Source organism: Oncorhynchus tshawytscha, linkage group LG08 (genome assembly GCF_018296145.1).
Source record: "Oncorhynchus tshawytscha isolate Ot180627B linkage group LG08, Otsh_v2.0, whole genome shotgun sequence".
NCBI classification, from domain to species: domain Eukaryota; kingdom Metazoa; phylum Chordata; class Actinopteri; order Salmoniformes; family Salmonidae; genus Oncorhynchus; species Oncorhynchus tshawytscha.
In genome coordinates this window covers 54,115-77,800 of record NC_056436.1, presented here as the reverse complement: position 1 = coordinate 77,800, position 23,686 = coordinate 54,115, and the positions used below count along the sequence as shown (strand labels likewise).

At 44.9% G+C, this 23,686-nt stretch overlaps 1 protein-coding gene across 1 annotated transcript in view; it reads left to right on the top strand.

The window, feature by feature from the left end:
* asmt2 (acetylserotonin O-methyltransferase 2) overlaps window positions 1-23,686 on the top strand; it is a 77,497-nt gene that overhangs the window by 36,662 nt on the left and 17,149 nt on the right. Inside the window, exons 4-8 of the mRNA XM_042325037.1 lie at window positions 980-1,109; window positions 1,350-1,418; window positions 11,397-11,515; window positions 13,998-14,135; window positions 14,211-14,333. Coding sequence (XP_042180971.1) covers window positions 980-1,109; window positions 1,350-1,418; window positions 11,397-11,515; window positions 13,998-14,135; window positions 14,211-14,333 — 579 coding nt within the window. The remainder of the gene's footprint in view (window positions 1-979; window positions 1,110-1,349; window positions 1,419-11,396; window positions 11,516-13,997; window positions 14,136-14,210; window positions 14,334-23,686) is intronic.

The window sequence follows — 23,686 nt, the reverse complement described above, 5'->3', positions numbered from 1 at the left end:
ACCCCATGCCACACCCTGGCCTGACCCAATACATGAAGAAAAACACAAAATACTTAGACCAGGGCGTGACAGTTGTCCTGGTTCTAGACTGTTATAGCAGTACAGATGTCCTGGTTCTAGACTGTTACAGCAGTACAGTTCTCATGGTTCTAGTTTTACAGCACTACTGTACTCTTTGTACTCTGAAGTATTTTCGTCTTTGTTCAAGTGTTACAGCAGTACTGTTCTATTTGTTCTAGATTATTACAGCAGTTCTGTTCTCTTAGTTCTTGCTTGTTTCTGTTCTCTTGTTTCTAGCGTGTTACAGCAGTACTGTTCTCATGGTTTCCATCGTGTTACAGTAGTACTTTTCTCTTGGTTCTAAAAAATAAACAGTTACTTTACTTTTGGTTATTTTTTGTTCCTGTTCCCTTGGTTCTTTCGGTTCAGTACTTTTGTCTTGGTTCTAGAGTGTTACTGCAGTAATGTACTGTTATTTTGGTTATTGTGTTACAGCAGTACAGTTATTTTGGTTCTAACATGTTACAGCAGTACTGTTCTCATGGTTCTAGCATGTTACCACAGCACTGTTCTCATGGTTCTAGCATGTTACCACAGTACTGTTCTCATGGTTCTTACATGTTACAGCAGCACTATTCTAGTGTATAAAAGCAGTAGTGTTCTCTTGGTTCTAGGGTGTTACAGCAGTACGGTTGTCTTGGTTCTAGATTATTACAGCAGTACTGTTCTTTTAGTTCTAGCATATTACAGCAGTAATGTTCTCTTGGTTCTAAAGTGTTACAGCAGTAATGTTCTCTTGGTTCTAGATCATTACATCAGTAATGTTCTCTTGGTTCTAGAGTGTTACAGCAGTAGTGTTCTTTTAGTTCTAGCATGTTACAGCAGTAATGTTCTCTTGGTTCTAGAGTGTTACAGCAGTAATGTTCTCTTGGTTCAGTATGTTATAGCAGTAATGTTTTTACTTTTCTCTTGGTTCTAGCCTGTTACAGCGGTACTGATGTGGCCAACCTCTACCTGGCCAAGGGCAGCGCCAAGTCTCTTCATGACATGATCATCTACCAATCACAGACCATCTACCCTCTGTGGAACAACATGGTGCATGCTGTCAGGTGGCTAAACAACAATACAACACCAGATGCTGAATGAAGATGTACTCCCAACTGAATACTAATGTCATGTTCATCTACCTCACATAAACCATTACATTACAACAGTTTATCTGGGTTATGTCATAAGAGAAGAATTTCATGTTCATCTACCTCACATAAACCGTTACATTGCATCAGTTAAGCAGGGTTATGTTTTCATATGCTTCTCAGCTGACGGTCATTGTGTTTGATGTTTTACAGAGAGGGGAAGAACCAAAATGAAAAAACATTTGGCATCTCACCTGAAGACATCTTCCAAACCATCTACAGGTAGGTGGACTGTATCATCTTTATCAAGGAAGTAGAGGAATTATATAACTTCAAATATATCCTAGTATGGGTTAGGTTGGGTTAGAGTTAGTATGGGTTAGGGTTATCAAATCAAATGACATTTTATTTGTCACATACACATGGTTAGCAGATGTTAATGCGAGTGTAGCGAAATGCTTGTGCTGGAGGCGTGCATGGCCACGCGGGTGAACAGGGAGTACAGGAGAGGGCTGAGAACGCACCCTTGTGGGGCCCCAGTGTTGAGGATCAGCGGGGTGGAGATGTTGTTTTCTAACCTCACCACCTGGGGACAGCCTGTCAGGAAGTCCAGGACCCAGTTACACAAGGCGGGGTCGAGACCCAGGGTCTCGTGCTTGATGACGAGTTTGGAGGGTACTATGGTGTTAAATGCTGAGCTGTAGTCGATGAACAGCATTCGTACATAGGTATTCCTCTTGTCCAGATGGGTTAGGGCAGTGTGATTTTATTGCGTCATCTGTGGACCTATTGGGGCGGTAAGCAAATTGGAGTGAGTCTAGGGTGTCAGGTAGGGTGGAGGTGGTATGGTCCTTGACTAGTCTCTCAAAGCACTTCATGATGACAGAAGTGAGTGCTTTAGGGCGATAGTCATTTAGCTCAGTTACCTTCGCTTTCTTGGGAACAGAAACAATGGTGGCCTTCTTGAAGCATGTGGGAACAGCAGACTGGGATAAGGATTGATTGAATATGTCCGTAAACACACCAGCCAGATGGTCATGCTCTGAGGATGCGGCTGGGGATGCAGTCTGGGCCGGCAGCCCTGCAAAGATTAACACGTTTAAATGTTTTACTCACGTTGGCTGCAGTGAAGGAGAGCCCGCAGGTTTTGTTAGCGGGCCGTGTCAGTGGCACTGTATTGTCCTCAAAGCGAGCAAAGAAGTTGTTCAGTTTGTCTGGGAGCAAGACATAGTGGTCCGCGACGTGGCTGGTTTTCCTTTTGTAGTCCGTGATTGACTGTAGACCCTGTAGATACCTCTCGTGTCTGAGCCGTTGAATTGTGACTCTACTTTGTCTCTATATTGAACCTTAGCTTGTTTGATTGCCTTGCGGAGGGAATAGCTACACTGTTTGTATTCGGTCATGTTTCCGGTCACCTTGCCCTGACTAAAAGCAGTGGTTCACGCTTTCAGTTTTGCGCGAATGCTGCCATCAATCCACAGTTTCTGGTTGCGGAATGTTTTAATAGACGCTGTGGGTACAACATCACCGATGCACTTGCTAATAAACTCGCTCACCGAATCAGCGTATTCATCAATGTTATTGTTTGACGCTATGCGGAACATATCCCAGTCCACGTGTTTGACACAATCTTGAAGCGTGGAATCCGATTGGTAGGACCATTGTTGAACAGACCAGAGCACGGGCACTTCCTGTTTTAGTTTCTGTCTATAGGCTGGGAGCAACAAAATGGAGTCGTGGTCAGATTTCCCGAAAGGAGGGCGGGGGAGGGCTTTACATGCATCGCAGAACTTAGAATAACAATGATCCAGGATTTTGCCAGCCCGGGTCGCGCATTCGATATGCTGATAAAATTTAGGGAGCCTTGTTTTCAGATTAGCCTTGTTAAAATCCCCAGCTACAATTTTTATTTTATTTTTTTATTTCACCTTTATTTAACCAGGTAGGCTAGTTGAGAACATGTTCTCATTTGCAACTGCGACCTGGCCAATATAAAGCATAGCAGTGTGAGCAGACAACACAGAGTTACACATGGAATAAACAATTAACAAGTCAATAACACAGTAGAAAACAAAGGGGGGAGTCTATATACAATGTGTGCAAAAGGCATGAGGAGGTAGGCGAATAATTACAATTTTGCAGATTAACACTGGAGTGATAAATGATCAGATGGTCATGTACAGGTAGAGATATTGGTGTGCAAAAGAGCAGAAAAGTAAATAAATAAAAACAGTATGGGGATGAGGTAGGTGAAAATGGGTGGGCTATTTACCAATAGACTATGTACAATGAATGCAGCCTCAGGATATGTGGTTTCCAGTTTACATAGAGTCAAATTAAGTTCTTTCAGGGCCGTCGATGTGTCTGCTTGGGGGGGATATACACAACTGTGATTATGGTCGAAGAGAATTCTCTTGGTAGATAATGCAGTCGCCATTTCATTGTAAGGAATTCTAGGTCAGGTGAACAAAAGGACTTCCTGTATGTTGTTATGATCACACCACGTCTCATTAATCATAAGGCATGCACCCCCGCCCTTCTTCTTACCAGAGAGATGTTTGTTTCTGTCGGCGTGATGTGTGAAGAAACCAGGTGGCTGTACCGACTCTGATGACGTATCCCGAGTGAACCATGTTTCCGTGAAACAAAGAATGTTACAATCTCTGATGTCTCTCTAGAAGGCAGCCCTTGCTAGAATTTAATCTACCTTGTTGTGAAGAGACTGGACATTGGCGAGTAGTATACTCAGGAGCGGTGCACGATGTGCCCGTCTACGGAGCCTGACCAGAAGACCGCTCCATCTGCCCCTTCTGCGGCGCCGTTGTTTTGGGTCGCCGGCTGGGATCCGATCCATTGTCCTCGGTGGTGGACCAAACAGAGGATCCGCTTCGGGAAAAGGATGGGTTAGCATTAGGTTAGGTTAGGGTTTGTATGGGTTGGGATGGGTTAGGATGGGTTAGATTTAGGTTGGGTTAGGGTTAGGATGGGTTAGAGTTAATATGGGTTAGAGTTAGGTTGGGTTAGGATGGGTTAGGGTTAGAATAGGTTAGGGTTAGTATGGGTTAGGGTTTGGATGGGTTGGGATGGGTTAGAGTTAATATGGGTTAGAGTTAGTATGGGTTAGGATGGGTTAGAGTTAGTTTGGGATGGTTTACGGTTAGGATGGGTTAAAGTTTTATTTTTATTTTTTTATTTTTTTTTTACCTTTATTTAACCAGGCAAGTTAGTTAAGAACACATTCTTATTTTCTTATTCTTATTTTTTTTTCGCAACCTTCCGGTTACTAGTCCAACGCTCTAACCACTAGGCTACCCTGCCGCCCCAGTTAGTATGGGTTAGGATGGGTTAGGGTTTGGATGGGTTAGGGTTTGGATGGGTTAGGGTTAGGTTGGGTTAGAGTTAGTATGGGTTAGAGTTAGTATGGGTTGGGATGGGTTAAGGTTAGGTTGGGTTCCTCACCATTTTAGATAAGCATGCTCCGTTCAAAAAATGCAGATAAGAACAGATATAGCCCTTGGTTCACTCCAGACCTGACTGCCCTCGACCAGCACAAAAATATCCTGTGGCGGGCTGCAATAGCATCGAATAGTCCCTGCGATATGCAACTGTTCAGGGAAGTCAGGAACCAATACACGCAGTCAGTCAGGAAAGCTAAGGCCAGCTTCTTCAGGCAGAAGTTTGCATACTGTAGCTCCAACTCCAAAAAGTTCTGGGACACTGTGAAGTCCATGGAGAACAAGAGCACCTCCTCCCAGCTGCCCACTGCACTGAGGCTAGGTAACACGGTCACCACCGATAAATCCATGATTATCGAAAACTTCAACAAGCATTTCTCAACAGCTGGCCATGCCTTCCGCCTGGCTACTCCAACCTCGGCCAACAGCTCCGCCCCCCCGCAGCTACTCGCCCAAGCCTCTCCAGGTTCTTCCTTTTTCCCAAATCCAGATAGCAGATGTTCTGAAAGAGCTGCAAAACCTGGACCCGTACAAATCAGCTGGGCTTGACAATCTGGACCCTCTATTTCTGAAACTATCCGCCGCCATTGTCGCAACCCCTATTACCAGCCTGTTCAACCTCTCTTTCATATCGTCTGAGATCCCCAAGGATTGGAAAGCTGCCGCAGTCATCCCCCTCTTCAAAGGGGGAGACACCCTGGACCCAAACTGTTACAGACCTATATCCATCCTGCCCTGCCTATCTAAGGTCTTCGAAAGCCAAGTCAACAAACAGGTCACTGACCATCTCAAATCCCACGTACCTTCTCCGCTGTGCAATCTGGTTTCCGAGCCGGTCACGGGTGCACCTCAGCCACGCTCAAGGTACTAAACGATATCATAACCGCCATCGATAAAAGACAGTACTGTGCAGCCGTCTTCATCGACCTTGCCAAGGCTTTCGACTCTGTCAATCACCATATTGTTATCGGCAGACTCAGTAGCCTCGGTTTTCGGATGACTGCCTTGCCTGGTTCACCAATTACTTTGCAGACAGAGTTCAGTGTGTCAAATCGGAGGGCATGCTGTCCGGTCCTCTGGCAGTCTCCATGGGGGTGCCACAGGGTTCAATCCTCGGGCCGACTCTTTTCTCTGTATATATCAATGATGTTGCTCTTGCTGCGGGCGATTCCCTGACCCACCTCTACGCAGACGACACCATTCTATATACTTCCGGCCCGTCCTTGGACACTGTGCTATCTAACCTCCAAACGAGCTTCAATGCCATACAGCACTCCTTCAGTGGCCTCCAACTGCTCTTAAACGCTAGTAAAACCAAATGCATGCTTTTCAACCGTTCGCTGCCTGCACCCGCACGCCTGACCAGCATCACCACCCTGGATGGTTCCGACCTTGAATATGTGGACATCTATAAGTACCTAGGTGCCTGGCTAGACTGTAAACTCTCCTTCCAGACTCATATCAAACATCTCTAATCGAAAATCAAATCAAGAGTCGGCTTTCTATTCCGCAACAAAGCCTCCTTCACTCACGCCGCCAAACTTACCCTAGTAAAACTGACCATCCTACCGATCCTCGACTTCGGCGATGTCATCTACAAAATTGCTTCCAACACTCTACTCGGCAAACTGGATGCAGTTTATCACAGTGCCATCCGTTTTGTCACTAAAGCACCTTATACCACCCACCACTGCGACTTGTATGCTCTAGTTGGCTGGCCCTCGCTACATATTCGTCGCCAGACCCACTGGCTCCAGGTCATCTACAAGTCCATGCTAGGTAAAGCTCCGCCTTATCTCAGTTCACTGGTCACAATGGCAAAACCCATCCGTAGCACGCGCTCCAGCAGGTGTATCTCACTGATCATCCCTAAAGCCAACTCCACATTTGGCCGCCTTTCGTTCCAGTTCTCTGCTGCCTGTGACTGGAACGAATTGCAAAAATCGCTGAAGTTGGAGACTTTTATCTCCCTCACCAACTTCAAACATCTGCTATCTGAGCAGCTAACCAATCGCTGCAGCTGTACATAGTCTATCGGTAAATAGCCCACCCATTTTTATCTACCGCATCCCCATACTGTTTTTATTTATTTACTTTTCTGCTCTTTTGCACACCAATATCTCTACCTGTACATGACCATCTGATAATTTATCACTCCAGTGTTAATCTGCAAAATTGTAATCATTCGCCTACCTCCTCATGCCTTTTGCACACAATGTATATAGACTCTCTTTTTTTTCTACTGTGTTATTGACTTGTTAATTGTTTACTCCATGTGTAACTCTGTGTTGTCTGTTCACACTGCTATGCTTTATCTTGGCCAGGTCGCAGTTGCAAATGAGAACTTGTTCTCAACTAGCCTACCTGGTTAAATAAAGGTGAAATAAAATACAAATATATTTTTTTAAAGAGTTAGTATTGGTTAGGGTTAGTATGGGCTGGGATGGGTTAGGGTTAGTATGGGCTGGGATGGGTTAAGGTTAGGTTGGGTTAGAGTTAGTATGGGTTAGGATGGGTTAAGATTAGGTTGTGTTAGTTAGTATGGGTTAGAGTTAGTATGGGCTGGGATGGGTTAAGGTTAGGATGGGTTAGAGTTAGAATGGGTTAGGATGGGTTAAGGTTAGGTTGGGTTAGTTAGTATGGGTTAGAGTTAGGTTGGGTTAGAGTTAGTATGGTTAGGGTTTGGATGGGTTAGAGTTAGTATGGGTTAGAGTTAGTATGGGTTAGAGTTAGGTTGGTTTAGAGTTAGTATGGGTTAGGGTTAGTATGGGTGAGGGTTTGGATGGGTTAGAGTTAGTATGGGCTGGGATGGGTTAAGGTTAGGATGGGTTAGAGTTAGTATGGGTTAGGATGGGTTAAGGTTAGGTTAGTTAGTATGGGTTAGAGTTAGGTTGGGTTAGAGTTAGTATGGTTAGGGTTTGGATGGGTTAGAGTTAGTATGGGTTAGAGTTATGTTGGGTTAGAGTTAGTATGGGTTAGGGTTAGTATGGGTGAGGGTTTGGATGGGTTAGAGTTAGTATGGGTTAGGGTTTGGATGGGTTAGAGTTAGTATGGGTTAGGGTTTGGATGGGTTAGAGTTAGTATGGGTTAGAGTTAGTATGGGTTAGAGTTAGGTTGGGTTAGGGTTAGGGTTGGTATGGGTTGGGAAGGGTTAAGGTTAGGATGGGTTAGCGTTAGTATGGATTAGGGTTAGGTTGGGTTAGAGTTAGAATGTGTTAGTGTTAGGATGGGAGGCCAAGACATTCATCTCCTTTTTGTGCTTGAACATTTGCCTTGGGGGTTTAGGGTTGGGGTAAGGGTTAACAATTTGCCTTGAGGGGTTTAGGGTTGGGCTTAGGGTTAGGGTTAACAATTTGCCTTGAGGGGTTTGGGGTTAGGGTTAACAATTTGCCGTGAGGGGTTTGGGGTTGGGCTTAGGGTTAACAATTTGCCTTGAGGGGTTTAGGGTTGGTTTAGGGTTAACAATTTGCCTTGAGGGGTTTAGGGTTGGGTTTAGGGTTAACAATTTGCCTTGAGGGATTTGGGGTTGGGCTTAGGGTTAACAATTTGCCTTGAGGGGTTTAGGGTTGGGTTTAGGGTTAACAATTTGCCTTGGGGGATTTGGGGTTGGGCTTAGGGTTAACAATTTGCCTTGGGGGATTTGGGGTTGGGCTTAGGGTTAACAATTTGCCTTGAGGGATTTGGGGTTAACAATTTACCTTGAAGGGTTTAGTGTTTTTATCTGAGGGTTCTGTGCTCTGAAAGTCTCCCTCACTGCCAGTTCATTCTGTTACAGATAGAAGGAGATTCAACATTTATTCACTGGACATAAACATTAGCACATAATACAATAGAATATTATGAATTCAGTTTTCCCCCTCAATAAATAATTGAATAGTTTGCATTAATTATAATTACATTCGGAAACATGTATTATATATTGCAACAGGTTCTAGTGAGAATAGTAGCATTGTAAAAACCATGCAAGTATAGACAGTATCTATATAGATCTATAGGAGAGGATCATTATGGTTCCAGATAGGGCCTCAGTCAGAGACAGTGTATATATAGATCTATAGTAGAGGATCATTATGGTTCCAGACAGGGCCTCAGTCAGAGACAGTGTATATATAGCTCTATAGTAGAGGATCATTATGGTTCCAGACTGGGCCTCAGTCAGAGACAGTGTATATATAGATCTATAGTAGAGGATCATTATGGTTCCGGACAGGGCCTCAGTCAGAGACAGTGTATATATAGATCTATAGTAGAGGATCATTATGGTTCCAGACAGGGCCTCAGTCAGAGACAGTGTATATATAGATCTATAGTAGAGGATCATTATGGTTCCAGACAGGGCCTCAGTCAGAGACAGTGTATATATAGCTCTATAGTAGAGGATCATTATGGTTCCAGACTGGGCCTCAGTCAGAGACAGTGTATATATAGATCTATAGTAGAGGATCATTATGGTTCCGGACAGGGCCTCAGTCAGAGACAGTGTATATATAGATCTATAGTAGAGGATCATTATGGTTCCGGACAGGGCCTCAGTCAGAGACAGTGTATATATAGCTCTATAGTAGAGGATCATTATGGTTCCAGACTGGGCCTCAGTCAGAGACAGTGTATATATAGATCTATAGTAGAGGATCATTATGGTTCCGGACAGGGCCTCAGTCAGAGACAGTGTATATATAGATCTATATTAGAGGATCATTATGGTTCCAGACAGGGCCTCAGTCAGAGACAGTGTATATCAAATCAAATTTATTTATATAGCCCTTCGTACATCAGCTGATATCTCAAAGTGCTGTATAGAAACCCAGCCTAAAACCCCAAACAGCAAGCAATGCAGGCGTAGAAGCACGGTGGCTAGGAAAAACTCCCTAGAAAGGCCAAAACCTAGGAAGAAACCTAGAGAGGAACCAGGCTATGTGGGGTGGCCAGTCCTCTTCTGGCTGTGCCAGGTGGAGATTATAACAGAACATGGCCAAGATGTTCAAATGTTCATAAATGACCAGCATGGTCGTATAATAATAAGGCAGAACAGTTGAAACTGGAGCAGCAGCACGGTCAGATGGACTGGGGACAGCAAGGAGTCATCATGTCAGGTAGTCCTGGGGCATGGTCCTAGGGCTCAGGTCCTCCGAGAGAGAGAAAGAAAGAGAGAAGGAGAGAATTAGAGAACGCACACTTAGATTCACACAGGACACCGAATAGGACAGGAGAAGTACTCCAGATAACAAACTGACCCTAGCCCCCCGACACATAAACTACTGCAGCATAAATACTGGAGGCTGAGACAGGAGGGGTCAGGAGACACATATATATAGATCTATAGTAGAGGATCATTATGGTTCCAGACTGGGCCTCAGTCAGAGACAGTGTATCTATAGATCAATGTTAGATGGAGGCCAGAACACTGGTCCTCCTGGTAGTTTAACTACAATGTTAGCTGTAGTCCCGAACACTGGTCCTCCTGGTAGTTTAACTACAATGTTAGATGTAGTCCAGAACACTGGTCCTCCTGGTAGTTTAACTACAATGTTAGCTGGAGGAAAGAACACTGGTCCTCCTGGTAGTTTAACTACAATGTTAGCTGGAGGCCAGAACACTGGTCCTCCTGCAGGTTTAACTACAATGTTAGCTGTAGGGCAGAACACTGGTCCTCCTGGTAGTTTAACTACAATGTTAGCTGTAGTCCAGAACACTGGTCCTCCTGGTAGTTTAACTACAATGTTAGCTGTAGGTCAGACCACTGGTCCTCCTGGTAGTTTAACTACAATGTTAGCTGTAGTCCAGGAAAACTTGTCCTCCTGGTAGTTTAACTACAATGTTAGCTGTAGGCCAGAACACTGGTCCTCCTGGTAGTTTAACTACAATGTTAGCTGTAGGCCAGAACACTGGTCCTCCTGGTAGTTTAACTACAATGTTAGCTGGAGGCCAGAACACTGGTCCTCCTGGTAGTTTAACTACAATGTTAGCTGTAGTCCAGAACACTGGTCCTCCTGGTAGTTTAACTACAATGTTAGCTGGAGGCCAGACCACTGGTCCTCCTGGTAGTTTAACTACAATGTTAGCTGTAGGCCAGAACACTGGTCCTCCTGGTAGTTTAACTACAATGTTAGCTGTGGGTCAGAACACTGGTCCTCCTGGTAGTTTAACTACAATGTTAGCTGGAGGCCAGAACACTGGTCCTCCTGGTAGTTTAACTACAATGTTAGCTGTAGTCCAGAACACTGGTCCTCCTGGTAGTTTAACTACAATGTTAGCTGTAGGTCAGACCACTGGTCCTCCTGGTAGTTTAACTACAATGTTAGCTGTAGTCCAGGAACTCTGGTCCTCCTGGCAGTTTAACTACAATGTTAGCTGTGGGTCAGAACACTGGTCCTCCTGGTAGTTTAACTACAATGTTAGCTGAAGGCCAGGACACTGGTCCTCCTGGTAGTTTAACTACAATGTTAGCTGTAGTCCATAACACTGGTCCTCCTGGTAGTTTAACTACAATGTTAGCTGTAGTCCAGAACACTGGTCCTCCTGGTAGTTTAACTACAATGTTAGCTGTAGTCCAGGAACACTGGTCCTCCTGGTAGTTTAACTACAATGTTAGCTGTAGGTCAGAACACTGGTCCTCCTGGTAGTTTAAACATTCAGGAGCCTTACTGCTACTGGGACAAAGGATTGTTTGGCCTATTTCTTTTGTCCCCCGGTACCCTGTTATGTCACCCTGAGGGGAGCAGCTCAAACCCCTGGTAAAGAGGATATTCTTGCAGTCCATCAGTACCTTGTGGGGTTTTGTGAAGGCAGCTGTCTACTGTTTCAGGTCAGAGGAGGAGATGCTGAAGTTTATGGGTCTGATGAACTCAACATGGATCCTGGATGGACACGACATCGTCACAGCCTTCAACCTCTCCTGCTTTAAGGCCATGGTGGACCTTGGAGGTAGGTGAGCCTAAACCAAATCCTGACCCTGACCCTGAACCTAGACCTGAACCTGAACCTAACCCTGACCCTAACCCTGACCCTAGTCATGAACCTAACCCTGACCCTAACCCTAACCCTGACCCTAACCCCATAACCCTAACACAAACCCTAACCCCATAACCCTGACCCCATAACCCTAACCCTAACCCCATAACCCTAACCTAACCCCATAACCCAAACCCTGACCCTAACCCTAACCCCATAACACTAACACTAACCCAAACCCTAACCCCATAACCCTGACCCCAACCCTAACCCCATAACCCTCACCCTAACCCCATAACCCTCACCCTAACACTAACCCAAACCCTAACCCATAACCCTAACCCCATAACCCTAACCCCATAACCCTGACCCTAATCCACCTGACCCTAACCCTGAACCTAACCCTGACCATAACCCTGAACCTAACCCTAACCCCATAATCCTAACCCTAACCCCATAACCCTGACCCGAACCCACCTAACCCTCAACCTAACCGACCTAACCCTAACCCTGACCCTAACCCTGACCCTAACCCCATGACCCTAACCCCATGACCCTAACCCCATAACCCTAACCCCATAACCCTGACCCTACCCCTGAACCTGACCCCTAACCTGACCCTGACCCCAACACCGACCCCAACCCTGACCCTAACTCTGACCCTAACCCTGAAGCTGACCCTGAAGCTAACCCTGAACCTCACCCTGACCCTAACCCTGAACCTAACCCTAACCCCATAACCCTTACCCGACCCTAACCCACCTAACCCCATGACCCTAACCCCATGACCCTAACCCCATAACCCTAACCCCATAACCCTGACCCTACCCCTGACCCTGACCCCTAACCTGACCCTAACCCTGACCCTGACCCTGAACCTAACCCTGACCCCCACACCGACCCCAACCCTGACCCTAACTCTGACCCTAACCCTGAAGCTGACCCTGAAGCTAACCCTGAACCTAACCCTGACCCTAACCCTAACCCCATAACCCTAACCTGACCCTAACCCACCTAACCCTGACCCTGAACCTAACCCTGACCCTAACCCTGAACCTTACCCTGACCCTAACCCTGACCCTGAACCTAACCCTAACCCTGACCCTAACCCCTAACCCTGACCCTAACCCTAAACCTGACCTTGACCCTGACCCTAACCCTGACCCTAACACTGAACCTGTCCCTGACCCTAACCCTGACCCAACCTTGACCCTGACCCTAACCCTGACCCTAACCCTGACCCTAAACCTGAACCTGACCCTAACCCTGAACCCAACCCTGAACCTGACCCTAACCCTGACCCGAACCCTGAACCTGAACCTAACCCTGACCCCAACACCGACCCCCAACCCTAACCCCAACCCTGACCCTAACCCTAACCCTGAAGCTGATCCTGAAGCTAACCCTGAACCTCACCCTGACACTAACCCTAAACCCTGAACCTAACCCTGACCCTAACCCTGACCCTAACCCTAACCCCATAACCCTAACTCGACCCTAACCCACCTAACCCTGACCCTAACCCTGAACCTTACCCTGACCCTAACCCTGACCTTGACCCTAACCCTGAACCTGTCCCTGACCCTAACCCTAACCCTGACCCAACCTTGACCCTGACCCTAACCCTAACCCTGACCCTAAACCTAACCCTGACCCTTAACCTCAACCTGACCCTAACCCCAACCATAACCCTAACCCTGAACCTGACCCCAACCCTGAACCTGACCCTAACCCTAACCCACCTAACCCTTACCCTAACCCTGACCCTGAACCTAACCCTGACCCTAACCCTGAACCTTACCCTGACCCTAACCCTGACCCTGAACCTAACCCTAACCCTAACCCCTGACCCTAAACCTGACCTTGACCCTGACCCTAACCCTGAACCTGTCCCTGACCCTAACCCTAACCCTAACCCTGACCCTAACCCTAACCCTGACCCTAAACCTAACCCTGAACCTGACCCTAACCCCAACCATAACCCTAACCCTGAACCTGACCCCAACCCTGAACCTGACCCTAACCCTGACCCTAACGCTGAACCTGACCCTAACCCTGAACCTGACCCTGACCCTAACCCCAACCCTGACCCTGAACCTGACCCTAACCCTGACCCTAACCCTGAACCTGACCCAAACCCTAACCCTGACCCCTGGTGGAAGGTAAATTGATTGATTGTGTGGTGGTGATATTGTGTTGTTGTGGTGGTATTGTGTGGTGGTGGTGTTATTGTGTTGTTGTGGTGATATTGTGTGGTGGTGGTGATATTGTGTGGTGGTGGTGGTGGTGGTATTGTGTGGTAGTGGTGATATTGTGTGGTGGTGGTGATATTGTGTGGTGGTGGTGGTATTGTGTGGTGGTGGTGATATTGTGTGGTGGTGGTGATATTGTGTGGTGGTGGTGATATTGTGTGGTGGTGGTGATATTGTGTGGTGGTGTTGTTGGCCTGTTGCAGGTTGTTCGGGGGCTCTGGCCAGGGAGCTGTCCAAGGCCTACCCCTCCTCCTCTGTCACTGTGCTGGACCTTCCTACAGTCATCCAGACAGCCAGACAGCACTTCTCTGAACAGGACGATACCATCGTGTTTCAGGAGGGTGAGCATCGTTAACCCTCCTAACCTCAACACCTCAGATGATCAGTCTGTATAAATGAATGATGTTGTTTTGTAGGAGACTTCTTTGGTGGAGACATCCCTCCAGCTGATCTGTACATCTTGGCCAGAATCCTCCATGACTGGAAGGAAGAGAAATGTGTTCAGCTGCTGAAGAAGATCCATGCATGTTGTCAACCAGGTGAGTGTTTTATGTTGTCAACCAGGTGAGTGTTTTATGTTGTCAACCAGGTGAGTGTTTTATGTTGTCAACCAGGTGAGTGTTTTATGTTGTCAACCAGGTGAGTGTTTTATGTTGTCAACCAGGTGAGTGTTTCATAATGTCAACCAGGTGAGTTCCATGTTCAAATAAAATAAAATTCATATCAAATTGTATTGGTCACATACACATGGGTAGCAGATTTTAATGCGAGTGTAGCAAAATGCTTGTGCTTCTGGTTCCGACAGCGCAGAAATACAGTGCCTTGCGAAAGTATTCGGCCCCCTTGAACTTTGCGACCTTTTGCCACATTTCAGGCTTCAAACATAAAGATATAAAACTGTATTTTTTTGTGAAGAATCAACAACAAGTGGGACACAATCATGAAGTGGAACGACATTTATTGGATATTTCAAACTTTTTTAACAAATCAAAAACTGAAAAATTGGGCGTGCAAAATTATTCAGCCCCTTTACTTTCAGTGCAGCAAACTCTCTCCAGAAGTTCAGTGAGGATCTCTGAATGATCCAATGTTGACCTAAATGACTAATGATGATAAATACAATCCACCTGTGTGTAATCAAGTCTCCGTATAAATGCACCTGCACTGTGATCCTCTCAGAGGTCCGTTAAAAGCGCAGAGAGCATCATGAAGAACAAGGAACACACCAGGCAGGTCCGAGATACTGTTGTGAAGAAGTTTAAAGCCGGATTTGGATACAAAAAGATTTCCCAAGCTTTAAACATCCCAAGGAGCACTGTGCAAGCGATAATATTGAAATGGAAGGAGTATCAGACCACTGCAAATCTACCAAGACCTGGCCGTCTGTACATCTGGTGTATTAGAAGCAATTATTGCTACTATGATTGTCTACAAAATATTTGTTTATTTACACGAAGATTGACCGTGAAGATAGACATTTTTCCATTCGCTATGATGTGGGATCCTGTTTTCTGCAAACAATGCCAACAGTACCATTGTACAATCTCCTGGTGTTGTGCCCTTAACCCCCATAATGGCTCTCCCTCAACGGACACTGCACTGCTGCTGACTCTGTGCCAACTTGGGTTGAGAAAGGAGAAGATACATTTCCCTTCTAACCCATGGACAATAAAGTTGTATTCTATTCCACTTTGGAGTCATCCACTTCTTTATCCAGCATATTGTCCATCAAGAGGGCTGGACAGCCCCGACAACACAAGCTAGCTCCCCTCGTAGTCTACTCCAGGAACAAGATGTATGCGGTCTAGCATTATTGTTTGAAAAAAAAGAACAACACATTAGACCCTTCTGAACAGGCATTTGTTGAAATACAACAGCTCAATGTTGATCAAATCACATTTTATTGGTCACATACACATATTTATCATGGACAGGGAGGGGAACTCTGTTGTCCTGGAAAGGAATAGCAAGAGGGCCATGCGACATGTTTCTTTTGTGAAACTGTGGATACAACCACAGTCAGGACAATGGACTATAAATGACAGACACTGACCAGGCAAAGCCTGACACACTGCCTTGAACCTGACGAGGCCATTCAACCACAGCCTCGACCTCTAGAGACTCAGACAAGAAGTTGTGCATCTGAAGGACTATGTTAGATAGACGTGTTGCCATAATGGATCAGAATAATCTTCCGCACAGTCTGAATGTCAGGGCAGTCTACCCTATCACAGAAAAGTTCCAGAAATGTAACCAGTGTATTCAAATCAAATTATATTGGTCACTGCCCTTGTAAATTACCATTAATTATAACAAAACGACCAAATGTATCTTTCACACAATTCAACACCTTAAGTAGTAAGTTATTTTTCACAAGGATTGCTACACCTCTACTTCTGGATGTAAATTATGAGAAAAACACTTGACCCCCCTTGTTGTAGTTGTAATTTCAGGTGCTCCTTATCATCCAAATGAGTTTCTTGCAACAGGGCGATATCAATAGATATATATATATATATTTTTTTTTAAGACAGTATGTTCTTCCTTTTAATGGGGTTATGGCTCCCTCTAATGTTCCATGTACGTACACTCAGTCTGTTATCTGCCATTGCACTTTGACCAATCAATATCCAGACTGAATCCTACTGTAAACATGGGGTGGTACCTTTTCCCATGTGTTGAACTCTCCTCAATCTCACCGAGCATAAACAAACAATATGAACCCTGAACCCGAACTATACTAAACCCAAAAATTAAACGTTCAAAGATCCAAAAGGGGGTTTTCGCACTAGCTAACATGCAGGGGATTTCAACTTTCCAATGTAGACTCTTAAGTCCGCATTACCATTCAACAGCCTCATCCTTTATATATATGGACATGAAAATCAATAGAAGAAGATTGAGGCTCTTCCACCTAAAACCAAGCCTGGGCACCAATATGGATTCACACACATCTCAGTCTGAGCTACAGTGGCAGTTACTTTAGCAAGAAAAATAATAAAGATACGAATATCACTGAACCGGAGTACGTGAGAACTCACCCCACTGCTTCATGATCAGATTCAAATAAAAAGTTATCCAATGCTGCGGGGGTGCAGCTTAAAGTTATTTACCTGAGAGAGTCAATAAACGCAGCAGCCTCTTCAGGTGTGTAGAGTTTTTTTAGGTGATCCATTGACCATAACCTTCAATGTGGCTGGGTACAGCAGTGCGTATCTTCACTCTCTTGAGTCTATTCCTCACCTCATCAAACGCTTTGAATAATCATTGAAGAATGAGACCTTTGAACCTTTACGTTGACTACCATCAGAGCCGATGTTTCTAGCCGCATCCATGACGCGCTGCTTGTCGGTGAAGTTGTGGAACTTTATAACCACCGGCCGTGGGCGCTGGTTGGGACCGGGTATCGGTGCTTGAGAGCGATGGGCTCTGTCCAGCTTCACACGACCAGCCTTAGTGTCCATTTGTAGGTAGCCAGGGATCCATTCCTCAATTTTTTTTACAGAACGTGTCCCTCCAGTGTTTTCCGGGAGTCCCACAACACGGATATTTCATCTGCGTCCTCGATTATCCAAGTCGTCATTGTGCTTTGCCATTTCGCGCACCTGTTTCTCAAGTGCCTTTATCTTAGTGTCTGTTGATGTAGTTGAAGTTTCCACAGTAGCAATTCTTCCTTCCACCTCATCAACATGCTTGACAACCCTCTGTAGTTCAGCTGAATGGCCCGCTATTGCTTCCAAGACCGTTCCTTTCTTAACATCAATGACTTTAGTAATGTTATACGTCCTCCTTTGAATCACCAGTTCCATTGTGCCTGGATCCGCAGTGGTGTTAGCTTCGCTAACGTTAGCTAGCTCCTCCTGCACATCTACAGGGATGGTGGTTTTGGTCGAATTCTTTGTAGTTCTGCTGGGCATGTTGTCGGAAATTTTTGAGAAGTAGCCGTCTAGACTCATTGTAGGAGAATTTATTTAGCAAATTCTACCACTTTTTCAACCTACAAAATGTATGTAGAAAGAGATGTATGAATGCCACGGGAGCTCGCTGAAACAGGGTGTTCTCTCTATGGCGCCATTTTGTCCCCAGCTCGCCAAATATTTATATATTCTTAATTCCATTCCTTTCTTTAGATTTGTGTGTATTGTTGTGAAATTGTTAAATATTACTGTTAGATATTACTGCACTGTTAGAGATGGAAACACAAGCATTTCACTACACATGCAATAACATCTGCTAAACATGTGTATGTAACAAATAACATTTGATTTGATCTGATAACTAGCTATAAAAGGATTCAATTTCCCTGGGTTCTGCATTAGACTCAGACCTATACAGAGCTAATATCTGTTGTTCTGGTCAGCAGTGAGCCCTCCTGATTAATATCTGTTGTTCTGGTCAGCAGTGAGCCTGCTCGATCCCATGTGTTGTTCTGGTCAGCAGTGAGCCTGCCCGATCCCATGTGTTGTTCTGGTCAGCGGTGAGCCTGTCCGATCCCATGTGTTGTTCTGGTCAGCAGTGAGCCCCCCTGATCCCGTCTGTTGTTCTGGTCAGCAGGTATAGTGCCTAGAGATTCCTTTTGTTTGCTGAAATTTGCTAGTAATTTCCCCTCTTTATCCCTCTCTTCAAAATATTTCTGCCTAGCCCTAAATAGAAAGATTTCCACTTTTTGAGTGAGGAGGGTATTGAATTTGTATTTCAACTGTCAGATTCATGCTAGACGTACAGCATTCAGTTTAAACCCGAATTCTGAATGGCCCCGGAAGGGAGGGCTGATGTTTTACGTTCTCCTAACCAACTATTTTGTTTTGCGAAAGCATTGTTTGTAACTTATTTGTAACTTATTTTTTTACTTATTTTGTTCACAATGTTGCTGCTACCGTATCTTATGACCGAAAATATATTTTGGACATCAGAACAGAGATTACTCACCTCGAACTGGAAGAAGATTTTTTCTTTGACGAGTCCGACGCGAGGGATATACTGTTTTCTGGGGAACAGGCCCAAATCCCTGTCATTTGCGTGAAGAAAAGACGGCGAAAAGGGGGCAGAGGTCGGGCTGCCTTCTGAGAATTAGTTGGCAAGTGAGTAAACCCCACTGCCATCCGTTCTATTGGCCAATGTTCCAATCATTGGAAAATAAAATGGATGATTAACCTCTTGAGCCTATGGGGGCGCTATTCCATTTTTGGATAAAAAGACGTTCCCGTTTTAAGCGCAATATTTTGTCACAAAAAGATGCTCGACTATGCATGGAATTGGTAGCTTTGGAAAGAAGACACTCTGACGTTTCCAGAACTGCAAAGATTTTCACTGTGAGTGCCCCAGAACTCATGCTACAGGCGAAACCAAGATGTTTCTGCAACCAGGAAATGAACAGGATTTCTGAGGCTCCGATTTGCATCATCTCCTTATATGGCTGTGAATGCGACAGGAATGAGCCTACCCTTTCTATCGTTTCCCCAAGGGGTCTGGAGCATTGTGACGTATTTGCAGGCATATCATTGGAAGATTGACCATAAGAGACTACATTTTCCAAGTGTCCGCACGGTGTCCTGCGTGGAAATTGGTGCGCAAAACTCAGGTGCTGCTATTTTTCCATGGGATTCTGAGAAAAAACCATGCTTCCACGAACGGCATATCAATGAAGAGATATGTGAAAAAACACCTTGAGGATTGATTCAAACAACGTTTGCCATGTTTCGGTCGATATTATGGAGTTAATTCGGAAAAAAGTTCGACGTTTTGGTGACTGAGTTTTCGGTTTGTTTCGGTAGCCAAATGTGTAGTAACAAAACGGAGCGATTTGTCCTACACAAAGAATCTTTCAGGAAAAACTGGACATCTGCTATGTAACTGAGAGTCTCCTCATTGAAACATCTGAAGTTCTTCAAAGGTAAATTATTTTATTTGATTCCTTTGCTGGTTTTTGTGAAAATGTTATGTGCTAAATGCTACGCTAAATGCTAAGCTAGCCATCAACACTCTTACACAAATGATTGATTTTCTATGGTTCAAAAGCATATTTTGAAAATCTGAGATGACAGTGTTGTTAAGAAAAGGCTAAGCTTGAGAGCAGGCATATTTATTTCATTTCATTTGCGATTTTTAGAAATCGTTAACGTTGCGTTATGGTAATGAGCCTGAGGGTGTAGTCACACTCCCGGATCCGGTATCGGTAGTTCAGAGAGGTTAATGACCAAGATTATCCTGTCAACGGGACATTAAAAACTAATATCTTAGGTTTCACAGAGTCGTGGCTGAATTACGACACGGACAATATAGAGCTGATGGGATTTTCCATGCACCGGCAGGACAGAGAAGCTATGCCTGGTAAGACATGGCTTTGAGGAGTGTTCCACCTCAGTCATTGGCTTCATCAATAAGTGCATTGATGATGTCGTCCCCGCAGTGACAGTACGTACATATCCCAACTAGAAGCCATGGATTACAGGCAACATTCGCATCTAGCTAAAGGCTAGAGCTGCAGCTTTCAAGGAGTGAGACACTAATCCGGACGCTTATAAGAAATCCCGCTATGCCCTCAGACGAACCATCAAAAAAGCAAAGCGTCAGTACAGGATTAAGATTTAATCATACTACACCGGCTCTGAAACTCGTTGGATGTGGCAGGGCTTCAAAACTATTACGGACTACAAAGGGAAACCAAGACGCGAGCTGCCCAGTGACGTGAGCCTACAAGATGAGCTAAATGCCTTTTATGCTCGCTTCGAGGCAAGCAACACTGAAGCATGCATGAGAGCACCAGCTGTTCTGGACGACTGTGTGATAACGCTCTCAGTAGCCGATGTGAGCAAGACCTTTAAACAGGTCAACATTCACAAAGCCACGGGGTCAGACAGATTACCAGGACGTGTACTCAAAGCATGCCCGGACCAACTGGCAAGTGTCTTCCCTGACATTCTCAACCTCTCACTGGCCACGTTTGTAATACCTACATGTTTCAAGCAGACCATCATAGTCTCTGTGTCCAAGAAAGTGAAGGTAACCTTCCAAATTATTACCGCCCCATAGCACTCACGTCGGTAGCCATGAAATGCTTTGAAAGGCTGGTCATGGCTCACTTCAACAGCATCCACCTGGGTACCCAATTTGCATACATATTCACAGATGACGCAATCTCAATCACACTCCACACTGCCCTTTCCCACCTGGACAAAAGGAACACCTATGTGAGAATGCTGTTCATTGACTACAGCTCCGTATTCAACACCATAGTGCCCACAAAGCTCATCACTAAGCTAAGGACCCTGGAAAAAAAACACCTCCATCTGCAACTGGATCCTGGACTTCCTGACAGGCCGCCCCAAGGTGGAAAGGGTAGGCAACAACACATCTGCCACGCTGATCTTCAATACTGGGGCCCCTCAGGGGTGTGTGCTTAGTCCCCTCTTCTACTCCCTGTTCACCCACGACTGCATGGCCAAACACGACTCCAACACCATCATTAAGTTTGCTGATGATACAGCAGTGGTAGGCCTGATCACTGACAACGTTGAGACAGCCTATAGGGAGGAGGTCAGAAACCTGGCAGTGTGATGCCAGGACAACAACCTCTCCCTTAATGTGTTCAAGACAAAGGAGCTGATCATCATCTGACCGTAAGGCCAAAAGGCTCCTTAACAGCTTCTACCCCCAAGCCATAAGAATGCTGAACAATTAATCAAATGGCCACCGGACTATTTACATTGACATCCCCCCAACCCCATTTGTTTTTTACACTGCTATGCTGTTTATTATCTATGTATAGTCACTTCACCCCTACCTACATGTACAAATTACCTACACTAACCTGTACCCCCACACATTGACTCAGTAGCGGTACCCCTGTATATACCCTCGTTATTGTCATTTTAGTTTATTTGGTAAATATTTTCTTAACTCTTTCTTGAACTGCACTGTTGGTTAAGGACTTGTAAGTCAGCATTTCACAGTAAGGTCTACACATGTTGTATTCGGCGCATGTGACAAATAAAGTTTGATTTGATAAAGTTTGATTTGATTTGTATCTGCTTCTTAAATTCCATTTGTTTGGCTCTCCTTCTTTTTGTGTGAGGCATGCTGGGTTATGTGGCCCCTCAGGAAGACCTTTAAAGCCTCCCAGGCCACTCCAGGTGATGGGGGGAAGGGTAGATTTTCTTTGTACAAGTCAATTTGAGCATTCAAAGAACCTGAAGTAAACATCCAATAATTAACTGCAAAACCAGTTTAGGCGAGGGATTCCCCTAGGGGAACTCCACCCCCACCGTTCAGCTGAAACGGTGGCGCAGGGAATGCAAAAATATTCTTAGAAATATTTAACCTCCACACATTAACAAGTCCAATACCTCAAATTAAAGATATACACCTTGTTTATCTACCCAGCGTGTCAGATTTTTAAAATGTTTTACGGCGAAAACACAGCATATACAGTGCCTTGCGAAAGTATTCGGCCCCCTTGAACTTTGCGACCTTTTGCCACATTTCAGGCTTCAAACAAAGATATAAAACTGTATTTTTTTGTGAAGAATCAACAACAAGTGGGACACAATCATGAAGTGGAACGACATTTATTGGATATTTCAAAAAAATTTAACAAATCAAAAACTGAAAAATTGGGCGTGCAAAATTATTCAGCCCCTTTACTTTCAGTGCAGCAAACTCTCTCCAGAAGTTCAGTGAGGATCTCTGAATGATCCAATGTTGACCTAAATGACTAATGATGATAAATACAATCCACCTGTGTGTAATCAAGTCTCCGTATAAATGCACCTGCACTGTGATAGTCTCAGAGGTCCGTTAAAAGCGCAGAGAGCATCATGAAGAACAAGGAACACACCAGGCAGGTCCGAGATACTGTTGTGAAGAAATTTAAAGCCGGATTTGGATACAAAAAGATTTCCCAAGCTTTAAACATCCCAAGGAGCACTGTGCAAGCGATAATATTGAAATGGAAGGAGTATCAGACCACTGCAAATCTACCAAGACCTGGCCGCCCCTCTAAACTTTCAGCTCATACAAGGAGAAGACTGATCAGAGATGCAGCCAAGAGGCCCATGATCACTCTGGATGAACTGCAGAGATCTACAGCTCAGGTGGGAGACTCTGTCCATAGGACAACAATCAGTCGTATATTGCACAAATCTGGCCTTTATGGAAGAGTGGCAAGAAGAAAGCCATTTCTTAAAGATATCCATAAAAAGTGTCGTTTAAAGTTTGCCACAAGCCACCTGGGAGACACACCAAACATGTGGAAGAAGGTGCTCTGGTCAGATGAAACCAAAATTTAACTTTTTGGCAACAATGCAAAACGTTATGTTTGGTGTAAAAGCAACACAGCTCATCACAATGAACACACCATCCCCACTGTCAAACATGGTGGTGGCAGCATCATGGTTTGGGCCTGCTTTTCTTCAGCAGGGACAGGGAAGATGGTTAAAATTGATGGGAAGATGGATGGAGCCAAATACAGGACCATTCTGGAAGAAAACCTGATGGAGTCTGCAAAAGACCTGAGACTGGGACAGAGATTTGTCTTCCAACAAGACAATGATCCAAAACATAAAGCAAAATCTACAATGGAATGGTTCAAAAATAAACATATCCAGGTGTTAGAATGGCCAAGTCAAAGTCCAGACCTGAATCCAATCGAGAATCTGTGGAAAGAACTGAAAACTGCTGTTCACAAATGCTCTCCATCCAACCTCACTGAGCTCGAGCTGTTTTGCAAGGAGGAATGGGAAAAAATGTCAGTCTCTCGATGTGCAAAACTGATAGAGACATACCCCAAGCGACTTACAGCTGTAATCGCAGCAAAAGGTGACGCTACAAAGTATTAACTTAAGGGGGCTGAATAATTTTGCACACCCAATTTTTCAGTTTTTGATTTGTTAAA